This window comes from Amblyraja radiata, chromosome 16 (genome assembly GCF_010909765.2).
Source record: "Amblyraja radiata isolate CabotCenter1 chromosome 16, sAmbRad1.1.pri, whole genome shotgun sequence".
Taxonomy (NCBI): domain Eukaryota; kingdom Metazoa; phylum Chordata; class Chondrichthyes; order Rajiformes; family Rajidae; genus Amblyraja; species Amblyraja radiata.
The window spans coordinates 15,740,527-15,760,348 of NC_045971.1; the positions used below are offsets into that span (position 1 = coordinate 15,740,527).

At 45.4% G+C, this 19,822-nt stretch overlaps 1 protein-coding gene across 1 annotated transcript in view; it reads right to left on the reverse strand.

Moving 5' to 3' along the window:
* The window catches only part of LOC116981958 (1-phosphatidylinositol 4,5-bisphosphate phosphodiesterase delta-3-like), a 56,289-nt gene that overhangs the window by 15,589 nt on the left and 20,878 nt on the right, over window positions 1-19,822 (reverse strand). The window contains exons 5-8 of the mRNA XM_033035208.1: window positions 17,901-18,126; window positions 10,836-11,037; window positions 7,732-7,876; window positions 3,555-3,707 (exon numbers count right to left, since the gene is read on the reverse strand). Coding sequence (XP_032891099.1) covers window positions 3,555-3,707; window positions 7,732-7,876; window positions 10,836-11,037; window positions 17,901-18,126 — 726 coding nt within the window. The remainder of the gene's footprint in view (window positions 1-3,554; window positions 3,708-7,731; window positions 7,877-10,835; window positions 11,038-17,900; window positions 18,127-19,822) is intronic.

Sequence of the window (19,822 nt, forward strand, 5' to 3'; positions counted from 1 at the left end):
CTAATTGGAGGTGCTCAACTGCCGATGAGGATATCAAGTATCAAGGGTTAAGCTGCAAAGGGAAGTACGACGGCTCAGGTCTTGGAGCTGAATGATGAGTTTGCAGGGGATGACAGCCATGCCAAGCTGTAACCATGGAACGATACAGCATCGAAACAGGTCCTTTGGCCCACCTTGTCCATGCCGACAGTGCCACAGTGGCTTCGCCCCATTTGCATGCATTTGGCTCTTTGCTTTCTAAACCTTTCCTATCCATATATTTATCCAAATGTTTTTAAACTTGTAATTGTATCCGCTTCGAGAGCTTTCTCTGGCAGCACATTCCAGACACGGACTACCTTCTGAGTGGAAAGGTTACCCTGACGTCCCTCTTAAATCTCTCCCCTCTCACCTTAAGCCTATGGCCTCCAGGTTTAGAATCCTCTACCCTGGGGAAAAGATTGTGAGCGTTGAATTTATCTTTACCTCTCATGATCTTGTACACCTCAACAAGGTCACCCCTCAGCCTCCTACGTTCCAGGTAATATCCTGGTGTATCTCTTCTGCGCCCTTTCTAACTTCATGACATCCTTCCTAAAGCTAGATGACCAGAACCACATACAGTACTCCAAATGTTGTCACACCAACTTGTATAGTCACATCAATGATGTGCTAACTTTTGTACTCAATACTCTCCCCAATGAAGGCGGGCATGCCAGATGTCTTTTTCTTCACACTGATTTGTCACTATCAGGGACCCGTGCACACGTACTCCCCGACCTCTTTGTCCTGCACCACTCTCCGGGCTCGGACACAAGTCCAGCGTTGGTTTGACGTACCAAGGTGCAGTATGTCACACTTGTCAGTGTTAAATTACATTTGTCCATCCTTGGCTCACTACCCCAACCAATCTAGATCCTGTTGGAAACTTAGATATCCTTCCTTACTGCCCATTTTAACATCAATTTTGGTGTAATCTGTAAATTGACTGATGATGTTGACTACATTATCATCCAAACTGTTAAAGTTTATAACAAACCCTGTGAATCCAGCTCTGACCACTGTGATACTGCACTGGTCTCAGGCTTCCAATCCGAAAAAGCCATCCTTCACAACTTCACAACAGCAGCCTGACATACGCGTTCCTGTTACCCAAATGGACAAGAGCAGAGTGGAGAGCCGGTGAGACAGCCGTTGACTTGCGGTGATAATAGACAACATGGTCCTTTGTGAGGCAGGAGATAATTTGCGCAATAATCAATCTCTCTCAAAGGGTTCATTTCGAGATGCTCCTTGCCCTCTGGGCATCTAACCTGTGGGAGGTGCTTCTGTTTTGGCCAACAAGCTCTGGCTGGAGATATTATGGTGCTTCTGTGAGGAAAATTGTACCTTCGATATCTTGTTTTAGAGCTGCTCAAGCAAAGCCAGGGGAGGAATGGGGCTCATGTTGTCGACCTCCCCGTGGTGAGCCCTGACAACTGACCTCAGTCAGGCGAACAACAACAAACAGAGAGCAGCAGCACCGCAGCTTGGCGCCAACCCGGAGCATGCGCCCTTTTTAGGGTGGGCACCTATGGATGTCGAACCGGATGGCATCACCCTGTTGCAGACTTCTGCTGCCTCAAACGCAAGAAGAAGAAGGGAAGGAATCAGGCAGAGAAAGGGAGGCAGGCTGATTATGACATTCACCTCAGAGGGCATCTTATTCCACATCCGTTTCTCTGTGTGAAAGATGTTCAGCATGAATGTATTTCTGAAAGGTCCACACTAAGGAAAGATCACAGCACTGTGTGGATGGTTCCGCTATAGAAGATGGGAGCAGCAAGAGTCCAAGACTTGAGGGGCATCTGCAGATATATGCAAAAAAGGAATTTCACTGTACGTCTGTACATGTGATAATAAAGAACCATTGACCATTGGGATGTTGCTGCAGCCGTAGATGTGAATCCAGGATGGTCTGTCGCCTTCCTGGTACCATGGTCAAGAATGGGACAGAACGGTTGCAGGACATTCTGAAATGATGGTTCACATTAGCTCGAACAATATAGATAAGAAGAATGAGTTCCTGTACAGTGAATTTAGGGAGTTAGGCCATGGATTAAATAGTGGCTAGCCTCTCTGGATCCAGTGCATGTGCCAGTGAGTAGAAGGCTAGGAAGGAAGCTCATGGGGGGAGACTCTAGACTTTGTCATCACTGAGATTGTTTTTTTGGGGAATGTGAGACTTGTACGATCTGCATGGATTGCATTTGAACGGGATTGTTCATAGGTTCAAAAGTGACAGGAGCAGAATTAAGCCATTCGGCCCATCGTCTACTCTGCAATTCAATCATGGCTGATGTATCTTCCTCTCTCAACGTCAATATATTGCCTTCTCCCCATAACTCCTGACATCCATACTAATCAAAAATCTATCAATCTCCAACCTAGGAATATTAATTGACGTCTTCCACAGCCCTCTGTGGCAATGAATTCCACAGATTAACCACTCTCTGACTAAAGACATTTCTCCTCATCTCCTTTCTAAAGGTACGTCCTTTTATTCTGAGGCCACGACCTCCGGTCCTAGACTCTCCCACTAGTGGAAACATCCTCTCCACATCCACTCTGGGTTCACCATCCATGTGGATGTGGTTGGGATGGGTTGAAACTAATTTAACTGGGGAATGCGGCAGAGTAGGAGTCAGAGTAAAGGTGAAGAACAGTCAAATTAGGAAGGAGAACTAAATCAGCCTGATCGGAAGAGCAAACATGGGCATGATAAGGCACGTGGGAGAATTGAAAGGCTGGTTTGCAAACATTTTTAATGCAAGGTGTCAGATTAGTAAAGCGGATGAAGCAAAGAGTTGACCAGCATACGTGAATTTGATCATCTTGCCATCACTGTTGAAAAAAGGACAAAACTGACAACTGGTCTGCTGCTATTCTGATATCCCTCCATTTGGATCTACTTTGATAACCTGCCTGTTTGATAGCCTGACTCCCTGATTTCCTGCCACTCCTATACACTGTTCTCGTAACTGCCTTGCCAATGCCCTGCCACTCTGATTCATGCTACCCCAGGGGTATTGTGTGCAGCTCTGGTTGCCACAATATGGCCGGGATGTGATTTTGCTCGAAAGGATGCAGAGGAGATTCACCAGGATGCTGCTAAGATTGGAGCGTTTCAGTTGTTAGGAGAGACTGGGTAGGCTGATCCTTTTTTCCCTGGAGCAAAGGAGGCTGAGGGATGGCCTGACAGAAGTACACTAAACAATGACGGGGATAAAAAGGATTAACGATAAGAATATTTTCCTATTTTCCCTTTTCCCTTTCCCTTCGGCCCACAATGTCTGTGCTGAACATGATGCCTCTGCCTGCACCTAATCTACATCCTTCCATTCCCTGCATATCCATATGCCTATACAAAAGTATCATAAATGCCAAATGTCAAATTGTCCATGCCAAAAAGACTAACACCCCGCAACTCTGATATGCTACATACCCTGTTACACGGCCACACCTGGGGACATTTGCTTCTGTTGTTGTAAAGACATCAGACTGGGTGAAATGAGAACTCTGGGCCACTTGCTTACCTCGGGTGAGGGAAGCTCCTTTGGGACTTCATCATCAATCAGGGCGGTGACCAGCATGTTGCCGAGGATGTCCTTCAAATGCCGGGCCATGACCGTCTGCTGCTCCTTGCCACAGTGATTCTCCAGGGACAGGATGACGGGATACGGAGAGACCTGCAGAGAGGTTTAAATGTACAGCTGGCGTCATGAGTTTGAGTTAGTTTATAGATACAGCGTGGAAGCAGGCCAACTGAGTCCGCCCTGACCAGCGAATCCTGTACACCAGCACTATCCTTCACACTAGGGGCAATTTACAATTTTTGCAGAAGCCAATTATCCTACAAATCTTTGGAGTGTGGGAGGATACCGAAGCACCCGGAGAAAACCCATGCAGTCACGGGGAGAACGTACAAACTCCGAACAGACAGCACCCGTAGTCGGGATCGAACCCGGACTCTGGTGTTGTAAGGCAGCAACTCTACCACTGCGCCACTTTTCCACCATGAAGATCTTTGTTCCGGTGAATTGTCATGGAAACACAGAGCACAAGCAGGTCAAGCAGCCCACTGTGATCGACTGATTAGACACACATTATACCAATCCTACACTGACCACTAGTCATTACTATGACATTCCCAGCAACTGTTATTGCTCAACATTAATACCACAAAAGCAATTGGACCAGATCATATACAGAATCAAGCCCTCAAGATCGCAGCCGAAGAACTGGCTCCAGTTTTGCGGTTCATTTTTCAACAATCGCTTGACTCGGGCGATGTTCCGCTGGATTGGAGGAAGGCCAACATCACTCCTCTCTTTAAGAAGGGTTCAACCACCAACCCAGCGAATTATCATCCTGTTTCACTAACAAGTACTTGCTGCAAATTGCTGGAGCATATCATTGATAGTAATCTGATGCGTCACGTGAGCAAACATAATATTCTTGCCGACAACCAACATGCATTTAGGAGGCATAGATCATGCGAGTCTCAGCTTATCCTGACGACAAATAACCTGGCCAAGCACCTTGACAGTAACGTCATCATGGATTTAGTTGTGCTGGACTTTTCTAAAGCATTTGATGTCATCCCACACCAGAGACTGCTTCGGAAGCTTGACTTCTATGGTATTCGTTCCAACACGAAACGATGGATTTCCAGTTTCCTGACAAAACGTCTTCAGTGGGTGTGTGTGAACGGAAAGAGCTCCAATTGGCATCCAGTGTTGAGTGGTACACCCCAGGGCACAGTACTTGGCGCACACCTATTTTTGCTTTACATAAATGAAAAAGTCGCAAGTACGACCAGACTATTTGCTGATGATTGTTTGCTGTACCGTCCAATTAAGTCAACTGATGATGAAGATGCTCTCCAAAAAGATCTCGATACTATGGTCGAGTGGTCACAACAATGGGGCATGCAGTTCAACCCTTCCAAATGTGAAACCAAGCGTGTCACCAGAAAGAGGAATCCAGGCGAAACATCTTACAATATACTTGGTGCCACCCTTGAAGAATCCAAACAAACCAAGTATCTTGGCATCAAATTGCAGAATGATCTGCGTTGGAATGGTCAGACTCATCATGCAACAGTGAAAGCAACAGGTGCCCTAAACTTCCTGAGGCGCAACTTTCATCATTGTTCAGCTTCTGTCAAGGAGAAGCTGTATTTCACCCTCGTTCGACCTCATTTGGACTACACAGTTGCAGCTTGGGACCCATACACAGATAAAAACATTTCATCCATCGAACATGTCCAAAGACAGGCCGCTCGATTTGTTACTAACACCTATGAGAGAGAAGCGAGTGTCACCAAACTTCTGAATTCTCTGGGGTGGAACCCTCTCCAAGACAGACGTGAAGCTCACCGTTTGACCTGTTTTTACAAAATGTTAAATGGTCAGCTAGACATAGATCACAAGAGCTACACCAACCCCAAACCAATTAGGAGCAGACGAGGGCATTCGATCCAATTTGTGATCCCAGCTACAAAGACAGATGTGTACAGCAATTCGTTCTTCCCCCGCACAATTAAACCATGGAATAATCTCCACCAAACTATAGTTACCCAACCAGATGCAACTAAATTTAAAGTAGCACTTTCTTCCCAATAACCCTTTCTGGCTTAATCCCTCCCTTCACCACCTCCAGTTTAAATTCCAGTTGGAATATTTTGGAGGACCAAGTAACCAAGAACCAAGAACCAAGAACTCTTGCCAGTTTCCACCACTCACCTACACATTAGAGACAATTTACAGTTGTCAATTGACCATCCCATCTCAGCATGTGGGCGGAAACAGGAGCATCCATCAGAAACCCACGCGGTTACAGGAGGAATGTGCAAACTCCACACAGACAGCACCGGAGATCAGGACCCGACCTGGGTCACTGGAACTCTGAGATACGGCAGCAGTGCTACTTACTAGAACAAGAGGCGTATGTACCCAGAGCAACATATGGCTCCGTCAGCCTCATGAACATTCAAAATAATTTAGTATCTACGTACAGGTCAATTAGGGTAACTATCCCACAGGCATCTTTCATCACCTAATCCTTCAGAGATATTGGAACTTGTACAACAAAGTCGTTCAGTCCCTCTGGCCTTCCAAAGATCTCAACGTTGATTATGCATATCACAGACTTGTTGGTTCTTCCAAATTGAATTGCCTTGTATTTTTCAGGATTACATTGCAAGTACAATTTCTTTGCTCATCTTAACCACTCTGTCACTGACCTTCTGGTCCCTGTCAACAACACTATTCCTCTTCACTTAGTCTGCAAACTCACTAATCGTACCTCCTGTATTTACATAACAAGCAGCAAGGGTCCACAGCTGGTCCATGTGATGCACCACATGCCACAGGTTTTCCACATGCAAAAGCAACCCTTTGCCACTGCTGTCTGCCTCCAATCACCAAGCCAGCTTTTGATCCAATGAACCGAGTTGCTCTGGATCCCATGGGCACTTTCAGTTTGGGATCTTTTCAAAATACTCAATCAAATCAATGGTTAAAACTTAAGGGACCCCAGGATTATTAGAACATAGAACAGTACAGCACAAACAGACTCATTAGCCTACAATGTTAGTGCCGAACACGGGTCAAAGACTAACTCTTACCAGCCTGCACATGATGCACATTCCTATGATTCTATGACATTCATCAGACAGGTTCGCCTACCAACAAAACCAGAGTATCTTTGATTACCCCAGCCTTTCCAGGTGCAGATTAATCCTGTCCTTTTCCCAAAAATATCCCTATCACTGATGTCAGACTCACTGCCCCATAAGAGCGTTTGACAACACTGGGCCTCTACTTGCTGGAGTTTAGAAGATCCTAACCTCATTGAAACTTATGGTGGAGTGGACTCGATGGGCCGAATGGCCTAATTATACTCCTCTAACACGTGAACTTGTGAATCACATGCCTTATCCCTGTTTCCGCACTAAATAACGGAATCATATTTGCTGCCAAATATCTGTTGCCATCGGAGGTATTGAAATCTCTCTTGGGGCCTCAGCTACTGTATCTTCTCCCTTGCCTCCATAACAGTGGGATACATCTCAGGCTCTGGGGATTTATCCACTTTTAAAACCACTAACATATCTAAGACCACTTCTGCTTTGATGGTAATATATTCTGAAATTCCCCATCCCCTTCCCTGATTTCTCCAAGTCCTTTTTAGTAAAAAGTCTTCAAGTCAAGTCAAGTCACTTTTATTTCTATAGCACATTTAAAAAACAACTCTTGTTGGCCATAGTGCTTTACATTGGTGGAGGTACTAATGTTATACAACATTGGTTCATAGATTAAGTACATACATAAATACATACATATAGCCCTCCCTCAGAGGACGTCAAGAGGAGTGTTGTATCACAGTTAGACAAAAATGCTGGAGAAACTCAGCGGGTGAGGCAGCATCTATGGAGCGAAGGAATAGGTGACGTTTCGGGTCGAGACCCTTCTTCAGATTGAATAGGGTCTCGACACGAAATGTCACCTATTCCTTCGCTCCATAGATGCTGCCTCACCCGCTGAGTTTCTCCAGCATTTTTGTCTACCTTCGATTTTTCCGGCATCTGCAGTACTTTCTTAAATCTTTCTTAAGCGTTGTATCACAGTTGATCACAGTCTCAGTTATCCAACCGTTCACCATAGAAAACCCACAGTCAGTTACTGGGGACATTCAGTGTTGTCTTACCGTGAAGGCGTAATCCCTGATGGTTGTAATGACGTCCTTGAAGAGGATTTTGGAGGTGAGGGTGTATCCATGGTAGATGATAGGCTCTCCGTTTTGCCCCTCCCAACAGTCTAACTCCACACAGCGACAGCCCCTCAGGAGAGCTCTGGAAAACATGAATTCCACATCGAACGTTGTGAGTTTGCTGTTGATTTCAAGATGCACGCGATAAACAGGCTGAGACTGTCCCAGTTGCCTCTCTCTAAAATACTAGGAATTATACGATGAAGCATTACAATGAGGGATCTCCGAGATGGTGTCAGAGCGTGGTGTCTCTTTGAAGGCTCTTCATCGATGAGGATCTACTATCATCTGACACAATCCTTTTACACTTTTAGATCTATTTTCTGCCTGTAAATCTAACACAATTTCTTAATGTCCTAATGATATTTTATGATTCACCTCTACCCCATTGCAACATTGGACTTTCACTCGGAAAATGGTGTGCTACAATGTGTAGGAAGGAACTTCACCGAAGATAGACACAAAATGCTGAAGTAACTGAACGGGACAGGCAGCGTCTCTGGAGAGAAGGAATGGGTCTCCCGAAACGTCACCCATTCCTTCTATCCAAAGATACTGCCTGTTCCGCTGAGTTATGCCCCTGTCCCGCTTAGGAAACCTGAATGAAAACCTCTGGAGACTTTGCGCCCCACCCAAGGTTTCCATGCTGTTCCCGGAGGTTTTTGTCAGTCTCCCTACCTGCTTCCACTACCTGCAACCTCCGGCAACCACCTGCAACCTCCGGGAACCGCACGGAAACCTTGGGTGGGGGGTAAAGTCTCCAGAGGTTTCCGTTCAGGTTTCCTAAGTGGGACAGGGACTTTACTCCAGCATTTTGTGTCTATCTTTGGTGTGCTACAATGCTGAGAAGTATATGTTTTGCACTCTGTATTTTCCCCATTATTCTCCCAACTGTTTGACTTGTGTGCATTTATTTTTGGTATTAGTCGATCCGATTGATGAGCTTGCAGAATACAACTTTTTGCTGTACCTCGGTGCATGTGACAATAATAAACCTAAAGCCAACCTATCTGCATTAAGCAAATGTTTGCGGTGGGGAACAGTTTTCATGCAGAAAAGTCCGCCCACAGGCATCTCATTCCTGCCCAGTTCCTGAGTGAGAAGCCTAGGCACATATGGGGAGCAGTTGGTCACAGGCTACAATTCTTAAAGCAACACACATGCTTCGTCTTCATTTAATGATGAAAACAAGTGCAAAAGGAAAAAAAAACAAATGTACACAATCGCAGTATTAATTTGGCACAATGCTTTCCATATTTTTAGTTTAGTTTTTGAGATACAGCAAGGAGAGAGGCCCTTTGGCCCACTGAGTCCATGCTGACCATTGATCACCCATTCACACTAGTTCTATATTAACCCACCCACCCATTCACAGCGGTTCTATGTTATCCTCATCTGCTCCCTACACACTAGGGGCAGAGGCCAATTAACCTACAAAACCACACTTCTTTGGGATGTTTAAGCAAACCAGAGAACCCAGAGGAAACTTGCACAGCCACAGGGAGAACGTGCAAACTCCACACCGACAGCACCCGAGGTCAAGATTAAGCCCGGCTCTCTACCAGCTGCACCACAGTGTCGCCCTTAAAGGTTGAAGTCTTTCAAAATCGGCTCCTCACCATTGTAGACCTGTTATCGAGCTCTGATTGATTCGTGATGAAGCCTCTGATATTTTTTTTAAATCGAGACTCTTTGGTGGTGCCCCTGTTCCTCTGGTCTGGTACCCACTCCTCCACTGTTGCCCCGTGTGAACTGAGGTGCAATGCGTCAAGTCTCCACTACCACATCTGCTACCGCCGGTCTTATGAAGGCTTCATCCTCATAGTCTCTGACTCTGGGCTGCACAAGTCCACTGTGTCATACAGAGCAGAGACAAGCTCTTCGGCCCATCATGTCCAAGCTGACCATCAAGTAGCCCTAATCCCATTTGCCAGTATATGGACTTTAGCCTTCTATGCCTTGGTGATTCGTGCAGTTGTCTAGATTTCCATTAAATATTTTGAGAGTCACTGTCTCCAACACATCTCAGACAGTGAATTCCAGATTCCAACCACCCTCTGGGTGAAACATTCTTCCTCAAATTTTCAGCAAACCTCTAACCCCTCTTCCTAAACCAAAACCCGCCAGTTTGAGACACGTTTACTATGGGTAAAATGTTTCTAATATCCAATGGACTATCTCGATCATTGTAGCAATTACAGTACATTGTAGCACAATGTTTCAGGGTTCTAATGTTCCCAACGTGATAGAGGGAGAGGTAAAAGAGGTGGAGGAGTTGGAGGTGGAGGAGAACGTCACTGCGGCATTCACAGAGGTTCATCCGATCAGGCAATAGAGATAGAGCTCAAAATATGAAAGGTGTAATCACCCTAATGGGATTCTACTATAGGCCTCCCTCTCGACAGCATGAGATAGAGGAACAAGATACTTAAGACAGATTATGGAAAAATGGCAAAGAAAAAGGGTTGATATATTGGGAGACATTAATTTCCCCAAAGAAAGACACAAATTGCTGGAGTAACTCCGTGGGTCAGGCAGCATCTCTGGAGAGAAGGAATGGGTGACATTTCAGGTCGAGACCAAGAGTCTTTGGTGTAACAGTTCCCTCCTACACTTATTCATTTCCCCAATATTGACTGGGACTTCATTAATACAAAAGGCTGAGACGGGGCACAATTTGTTAGGTGTAGCCAAGAGGGTTTCTTAAAACAATATGAGGATAGCTCAACTCAAGACTGGACCTTGTATTGGGAAATAAATCTGCCCAGGTGACTAGTGTTTCAGTGGGAGAGCATTTTGAGAAGAGTGATCATAATTCCATATATTTCAAGATATTTATGAATGAGGATAAACCTGGACATTATAGGAAAGTACGAAAATGGTGTAGAGCAGAATACAACAACATCAGGCAGGTGCTAGGGAGAATAAATTGAGAGCCGATGGTGTTGGGTATGTCCATATCAGACATGTAGGTGTCATTTAAAGACCAGGTGATCAGAGTATAGGACCAGAGCATGTCCCAGTAAGGAGGAGACAACAACCTGATGTAGGCCTCGGTACTGCTTGGTCCTCCCAGCTGGTCCTCCATCAGATAGGTGTTATGGGAGGAGGAAATGAAGTAGTGGCTGAGTGGCTGGCTCATGTCCTGGTAGACTTGGTCATGGTCATGGTTAAATATATCCCCTTTTGCAGACAACAAGTACATCATGAAGCCATCTTGGGTAAACAGCAGGTTCTTCTTGGCTGAAAAAAATCAAAGAACAATTTCAAGGTCATTATCATTCAGGAAAGGACTTATTTTTCCAACTTTAAGCACTTTAGCTTTCACCTTCCTCAGCAACGCACAGCGTTGTCCTTGGACAACACACGCCTCAGGGTCAGAGAGTGTAGACTTTGGCAATGGAGAGCACAGAGTGGTAACTGGATCACACAGGACTGAGAGGTCCTCATCATTGTGCCATATATAACTCAGTCCTCAGCAGTAGACATATCTGGTATCTCCAAACTGGGCAACAGGCACAGAAATATGTGCACTGCCACATAGCCCTACCAGCTGGCGTAACATATACATTCAATAATTAAATTTTAAATCATTAAACGGTGTGAACTACTTGCACGTTCTCCCTGTGGGTTTCCTCCGGGTGCTCCGGTTTCCCCTCACATCCCAAAGTAGTGTGGATTTGTGGGTTCACTAGCCTCTCTAAATTGCCCCCAGAGTGTGGGGAGTGGATGCGAAAGTGGAATAACAAATGTGAATGATGGTTGGCGTGGATTCGATGGGCCAACGGTCCTGTTTCCATGCTGTATCTCTAAAGACATTTGATCAGCTCCAAGGATCCAGGTTCAATCCCCAACCCTGACCCTTGGTCTGCGTGGTGTTTGCAAATTCCAGCCATAACTCTGGGGACTACCACCGGGTGTTCCCCCTACATCCTAGAGATAGGTTGGGAGGTTAATCGCCATATGTATATTATCCCTTTGCGCAGGTTAGTGGTAAAAGGCATCAAAGGGAAGTTGATGAGCATGTGTGAGGCGGAATATGTTCCAGTTGCCCAAGGAAATAAAGAGAGTGCAAATGGAATTGATGGAACTACAGCCCTGGAGCTAGCACAGACCCAATGGGCCACATGGCCTCTTTTTGTGTTGTAATAAAGAAAGATAAAGTATTTCTCCCTCCCTCTATCATTGCTGTGATGATAGCGGTGTATAGAAGGGTGTACGGAGGACACACCTAACATGATAAAGTGCCAGCAAATGAAGCTGGAATATATGACAACTTGGGTGAACCAACAGATCAGATGAAAACTCTGAGGTCTCGTCACATTTAGTTGTTGAGTTGCAGCGGATAATTACTGGAGGAAGAGACTCCAAAAACTTCCCTCCCCTCCACCTCAGTGAGTGTCGCCACCATCATCTAAGGTTAAAGACTGAAACACTCATAACCATGTTTCACCAGAAGTGTTAAATAGATCACCCATCTCAACGTCGTCCTAAGACCCCGCCACAATGAACCGTACCACACGGAAACAGGACCCTCGGACCAACCCGCCCATGCCAACCAAGATGCCCTATCTAAGCTAGTCCAATTTGCCTGTGTTTAGCCCAAATTCCTCTCAGCTTTTCCGATCCATGTACCGGTCCAAGTGTCTTTCAAATTATGTTACAGTACCCTCTTCAACATCCCCTTCCGGCAGCTTGTTCCATAAATCCATCACCCTCTGAGCGAACAGGTTGCCTCTCAGGTTCCAATTAAATCTTTCTCCTCTCGACTTAAACTCATATCCTCTGATTCTCTATGCCCCTACCCTGGGTAAAAGACTGCATTCACCCAATCAATTCCCTTCATGATTTATACACCTCACTAAGATCAGCTTTCGGCCTCTGTGAGAAGAAATTCCAACATGATTCAGTTTTAAAAGACCACCATTATCTTGTAACCATGTCCCCCCAGTCTGAGGCTCTCCCACCAAATTAAATATCTCAAGAACAACCCTGTCTATCATCTTAAGGATCTTATATGTTTCAATATGGCAATCGCTACTTCTTCTGCTGCTTCTCAGATGCCATGGTCCATGATTTGAGGGGTAAAGCACGGCAGGATTTAAAAAGACAAATAGAGTGAAAAGCGGTGGTTATCTAGAATTACATGCCAGGAGAGATTGTGGAGACAGAAACAGTTATCATGTTTAACAGGCATTTGCAGCAGGCCAAATGCAAGTAAATGTGATTAGTGGAGAGAAGCATCATGATTGGCATTGACAAGGTTGGCTGAAGGGCTCATTTCTATGCTGTACAACTCTATGAAATGTAAATAACAATTGCTAATGGGAGTGCCAACGATCACACCCTCAGCCAAACTGAATTCTCAGTAACTCTCTGTAAACAAGTCATTCAATCATTTCTATTTTGACGCAATCACAATGTGGGAAATTCTTTTCAATAGCCATTCATTACATTCCTACTTCCTGCTCTGTAATATGCAATGCTTTTTATTAATACCTTGCTGTGTATTGTTAAAATAAACTCCTCTGTGCAATCCATAGGAAGCAGAAATTCTATTAGGAACATGCCGATGAACGGCATGGGCTCAATTACAGAGTCATAGTCTTACAGTGTGGAAACAGGCCCTTCAGCCCAACTTGCCCATACTGGCCAACATGTCCCATCTACACTAGTCCCACCTGCCTGCATTTGACCCAATTCCTTCTAAACCTGTCCTATCCTAGCACCTGCCTAAATGTTTCTTAAACATTGCGATAGTACCTGCCTCAACTACCCCCTCTGGCAGCTCGTTCCATATACCTACCACTCTTTGCATGAAAATGTTATCCCTCAGGTTCCGATTAAATCTTTCCCTCCTGGCCTTAAACCTATGTCCTCTGGTTCTCAATTCCCCTACTCAGGGCAAGAGACTCTGTGCATCTACCCAATCTATTCCTTTCTTGATTGTGTATACTTCAACCAGATCACCCCTCATCCTCCTGCGCTCAAAGTCCTAGCCTGCTCAACCTCGCCCTATAGCTCAGGCCCTCGAGTCCTGGCAACATCCTCGTAAATCTTCTCTGTACCCTTTCCAGCTGCACCATGTCCTGTCTTAACCTCCGCTCCAGTGAGAATGGACCTCGCCTCCCCAGTCTCTCTTCATAATTGAACTGCATCCTCCCTGGCAAGATGCTGGTGAATTCACTCTGCTCTCTCTCAAACCCTTTGATTTCTTTCCTACAGTGCAGTGACCAGAACTGCATGTATTACTAGAGATAAGATCTGACCGATGTTGGACCATAGTCTTTCTGCTCAATGAACCGTTGATTGAAGGTCAGCATGAGTCAGTGTGAGGCTGTGACTCTTTATCTCTCTCAGCCAGAGACCATCCTGATCCTTCTGTTTCCAGATCGTAAGAAGGGAAAGGAAAGTGACAGATTTCTTACTGGCCAATATTCAAAATGCAATCAATCTCAAGGTCAGAAATTTAATTCAACATGAAGTTAGAAATGAAGGGAGAGTGAATTCTCCCTCAGACTGACAGTAAAATAACAATGATCAGCTTGTGAAAATCATTCTTGATGGGGGACAGCTGGAAATGAGGCCTTCCAACTCTCCCATCTAGTGCAATGATTGTTGATTAACATATAGGCCAGTCAGTATACTGTGCGCTTGATGCAGAAATCAAATGCAAAGAGATTTGTGCAACTGGTTTGGTTGAGAGTGGAAATGATAAAACTATCTTTCACTAGTTTCACTGTCATCCCGTTGAGTTCAATGTCTGTATAACTAGTTATCCCACAGCCTAACCCACAGCCAACAAAAGACCATTGTGGGCTCCACCTTTCCTTTATCATCGTTCTTTCATTCATTTGTTCTATATCTCACTATATCACCGTCTATATCTCTCATTTCCCTTTCCCCCTGACTCTCAGTGTGAAGAAGGGTCTTGACCCAAAACTTCACCTCTTCCTTTTCTCCAGAGATGCTGCCTGACCCGCTAAGTTACTTCAGCTTTTTGTGTCTATCTCCGGTTTAAACCAGCATCTGCAGTTCCTTCCTAGCCAAAACTATCTTTTTGGTCGGCCTCAAATACTTTAAAGCAAACGTGGGTGAACAATAACCCCCAGTTCCTATTTTCCAAACTCTCGCTGTTTAATATCTGCTGTTTCTCTTTCTCACTGATGAAGTAAAGAACCTGACAGTTTCTACATTACACTCCATCTGCCATGTTGTTGCCGACTCACTCAGCAATTCTCCATCCTCTCGAAGCCTCTTCGTCTCTTCATCACTGCTCTCATTCTCACTGAGTTTTTTGTCATTGAAAACTTGGCAAAGTTTTATTAGATATGATGAGCAAAATCATTGATAGAGATAGCCAGTGGATGAGGCCCAAGCACAGACCCCTGCAGACCACCAGTCACTAGCTGACAAGAATCCATCTATTCCCACTTTTTCCTTTCTATCTGTCACCCAATCCTTCGTTCATGTCAGTTTATTGAGCTTAATTCTCTGTTCTTTAATCTCATTCACCACCCTCCAATGTGGGACCTTATCAAAAGCTTTCTGAAAATCCAACTAAACCACACCCACAGTGACAGCACAGTGGCGCAGGGGTAGAGTTGCTGCCTTACAGCGCCAGAGACCCGGGTTCCATCCTGACTACGGGTGCTGTCTGCTGTTAAGGGAGAACATCTGGGATAAATAACTGTATACCTTCTCATGATGCTGCAGAATACTTTTCAACCAATTATGCACCTTGCAGATGCAGTTACAATAGTTATTATGCATGCATGAGAGTTCCACATATATCAGACAGTTTATGCTGACATTGGCATAAATATTGGGAAGAGCTCCCCTTGCTTTTCTTGGGAATAGCACCACACAATTCTCTGCAGTCTCTGTAAGGGTGGCACAGTCGAACATGTAATGCTGCTATTTGACAGTTCGGGAAACCCAGGTTTGATCCTGACCTCTGATGCTGCCTGTATGGCACTTGCACTTTCTTTCTGTTTCCATTAGATGCTCCCACATTCCCAAGACATGCATGTCGGCGGGCTCATTGGCCACTGTAAATTGCCTCAATGTGTAGCGGAGTGAGCAATAATGGATAATTCCCATTCGGTGAATGGGAACAGGAACGGCAGAGTGGTTCTAAGAGTATGGCTTCCTTGCCTGTCATAAGAAGATACAGAAAGCATCTACTTGAGCAAGCAGACTGGGCCACAGATTAAATCTCACCCAAAATGCAGGATTTTCAGCCGTGTTGCTGAGGATATAAAAATAGACAGGAGTTTAGCCACGGGGATGTAAGCAGATTTTAAGAACATAGAACAGTACAGCACGGGGATAGGCCCTTCAGCCCACAACATCTGTACCGAACATAATGCAAAGAAGTGGACACAGTTAAGCTGAGTGAGTGGCAACCACAGCTGACAGGAAGGCACTGCAACAGGTGGTGAAAACCGCTCATCACATCATCGGTGCCCCGCTCCCTGCCATGGCTGCCCTCCACCGCACACGATGTCTAAGACGGGCTGGGAAAATCATTCAGGACCCCTCACACCCCAACCATGGACTATTTGCCCTCCTCCCATCAGGGAGGCGGTACAGGAGCCTCAGGTCTCGCACCAGCAGGCTGAGGAACAGCTTCTTCCAAAATACCATTACCCTGCTGAACTCACAGGCCCGGCGCTAGCTATCTTTTATACCCTTTTTTCCGTATATATTTATTTGCCTGTGTACTTGATTAATTTACCCACATTGTACATATTGTTTTAACCAGTATTTTACTACTTTGCACTCTGATTAGATGCTAAACTGCATTTCGTTGTTCCTATACTCGTATTTGTGCAATGACAATAAAGTTGAACCTAATCTCGTCAGCAGCGGCCTCTGCAGTCCGTCTGTGTTTTATTATTTTTTGTCTCGTTTTTATGTAGTTTTTGTTATTTTTTCTGTTGGGGTATGTGTGTGGGGGGGGTGGGGGTGGTGTGGTGGGGAGGGGGTAACTTTAAAATCTTTCCCCTGCACGGGAGACCCGACCTTTTCTTTGTCGGGTCTCCGTTGTCATTGGGGCAGCAACGTGGAGCGGCCTCCAACAGGAACGACCTGGGGTTCCAGCTGCGGAGCTGCCGACTACTCACCGTCACGGGGCTGGCCGAGTCCGGAGCGGGTGGAGCTGTGGTTGAGCATTGCTGCCACCCGACCTCCGGAGATTCGGAGGCTGCAACTGCGGGTTTGGCGGACGGCGGCACCGGGAGCCCGTGGGTCCCTGCTGGGTGACCGCTTTTCGGGGCTTCCGCAGCGGCGACTTCTCCCGCCCGAGTTGCGGGGTTGAAGATCACCTGAGCGGGGCCTTACAGCACCGCCCCGCGCGGCTGGGAGTGGCCGCGGGACTCTGCGAGCGCACGCCGGGGGCTCTAACACCGAGACCCGGTGCGTGACCTTGCATCACCCGGTGTGGCTTTAATGTCCGCGGGACAATCGCCATCGCCAGCCGAGGGCTTTGACTTTGACTCTGACTCTGACTCTGACATGGGGGGGAGAGTGCAGTGGAGAGATAAGTTTTTTTTGCCTTCCATCACAGCGATGTGATGGATGTTTGTGTAAACTGTGTTGTGTCTCGGGTCTTTTTGTTTTGTAATGTATGGCTACAGAAACGACATTTCGTTTGGACCTCAAGGGGTCCAAATGACAATAAATTGAATTGTATTGTATTGTATTGTATCTACCTAATCTAATCTAATCTAATCTAATCAAATGGAATAATGTGAATTCATGGAATTTGATGCACATGTCAGAAAAGCAGATTATTTCACAAAACCAATCATTCAAACCAGGTAGACAAAAATGCTGGAGAAACTCAGTGGGTGAGTCAGCATCTATGGAGCGAAGGAATAGGTGACGTTTCGGGTCGAGACCCTTCTTCAGACTGTAATTCTTCCATCTCCAGGATAACTTTGCGATGCTCTTGCAATCAAATGCTGCCAGATTGATTAACCCAGAAACAGTCATGGCACAATATTTTCCAGTTTAGTTGCTGCGTAAACACAGGTGTTATTAACCTCAACTTGAGAGATATTACCCAGTCTAGGTAAGATGAAGGTGAATATTTCGCATACCTGTGTCATTCAACTCAAATTTTTGTATAATCAAGACTGCATTTTCATCAGTGGCAATTTCCTTTTGCTCCTTAAGGAATTTCTTCAGCTCCCTGACAGTCAGGATCTGGTCTTCTCCCGAGTAATAGCTAAAGATTTGCTCCAGCTCTGGCCGTTGCATTAGGAATTTGCAGAAGTCCTCGATCTCACTTTCTTCCAGTTTGTTTGTTTTTGATCTGTCGCATTGCTGAAAGAGGATAAAGTTGATCAGTTCAATCCATCCCAGAAAATAATGGAACTTGAATTACTACCTATACACACCCATTCTGTGTGCCTGTCTGTTAGTGAGTGTAATTATGTGCATGTTAGTGTGCGTGAAGTTGGTGCACATTTGTGTGAGTCTGTTTGTTTTTATTAGAGCCCACCGAGTCAGCGCCAACCAACAATCCCCGCACATTAACACTATCCTACACACATTAGGGACAATTTTACAATTATACTAAGCCAATTAACCTACAAACCTGTACGTCTTCGCAGTGTGGGAGGAGACTGAAGATACCGGAGAAAACCCACGCAAGTCACGGGGAGAAGGTACAAACTCTGTACAGACAGCACCCGTAGTCCGGATCAAACCCCGGGTCTCTGGTGCTGTAAGGCAGCACCTCTACCGCTGCGCCACTGTGCTGCCACTGTGTATATACCAATACTTGCCTGTTGATTGTGTGAGTCTGATGTATCCACCTTTGTGTTATTTTGTTTGTAACTGTGTATGTGTGTGTGTGTGTGTGTGCGCGTGTGTGCGTGTGTGCACGTGCGTGTGTGTGTGTGTGCGTGTGTGCACGTGTGTGTGTGTGTGTGTGTGTGTGCGTGTGAAGGTGTTGGGAGAAAATCGAAAGCACACCTTAGTCCTGACACTTTACATGAGAATAGGTATTTGATCGTCAGCCTGTCAGCTTTGACCATGCTAAGGGGCAGGGTTACCCAAGGCGCAGAGAAGAATCTAATTTGCTTTGTCAGTTGGAAAGGTTGCTCATCACCATGACAGACATATTCATAGTGAAAAAGGTGATGTCTCTGGAAATTCCACGGTCCCTTTCATTAAAATCTATTTTCATCTAAACACTGCCAAAGAGAACATCCACAGCTTCTCCAATCTAATTACCTAACTAAAGACCCTCTTCCCTGGAATCCCTTCTGTACCCACTCCAAACCCTTCCCATCTTTCCTCACATCCGGTACCCAGAATTGGGATATAGTTTTGCCTGATACAATCCAAGAATCAGTTTGGTGAATTCGGTTATAGGAGCAGAATTAGGCCAGTTGGCTCATCAAGTTAGTCTGCCATTCAATCATGGATCATCTATCTTTCCCTCAACCCCATTCTCCTGCCTGCTTCCCATAACCCCTGACACCCGTTCACATCCGGTAACCAGAATTGGGATACAGTTTTCTAGTTGTGGCCAAACTAATCTTTTATAAATTACTCTCTTGCTCTTTTACTCTGTGCTTGTTTATTAAGAACAGAAGAAATAAGAGACGGAGTCAGCCAGTCAGTGCCTGCTGTGATATTGAATAAGATCATAGATGATCTTTTTATATCAGCGCTACATTCCTGCACTCGCCTCATATCACTTTCCTATCTTAATTTTAAAATAAAAATCTCAATATCTGTCCTTAATGTACTCAGCGAATGGGCATCTCTTGGGTGGAGAATTCCAAAGATTCAGCGCCATTTGGGTGAAGAAATTTGTCACCTCTGAACTAATTGGCTGACAACTTATTTTGAGACCGTGACCCACAGCTCTCAACACTTCAGCCAAATGAAACATCGATCCTGCATTTACTCTGCTAAGCCTCTCAAGGATTTTGCAAGTTCCCAGAGAATGTGGGCCTAGTTTTGCCTAATACAATCCAAGAATCAGTTTGGTGAACCTTTGAGCGCT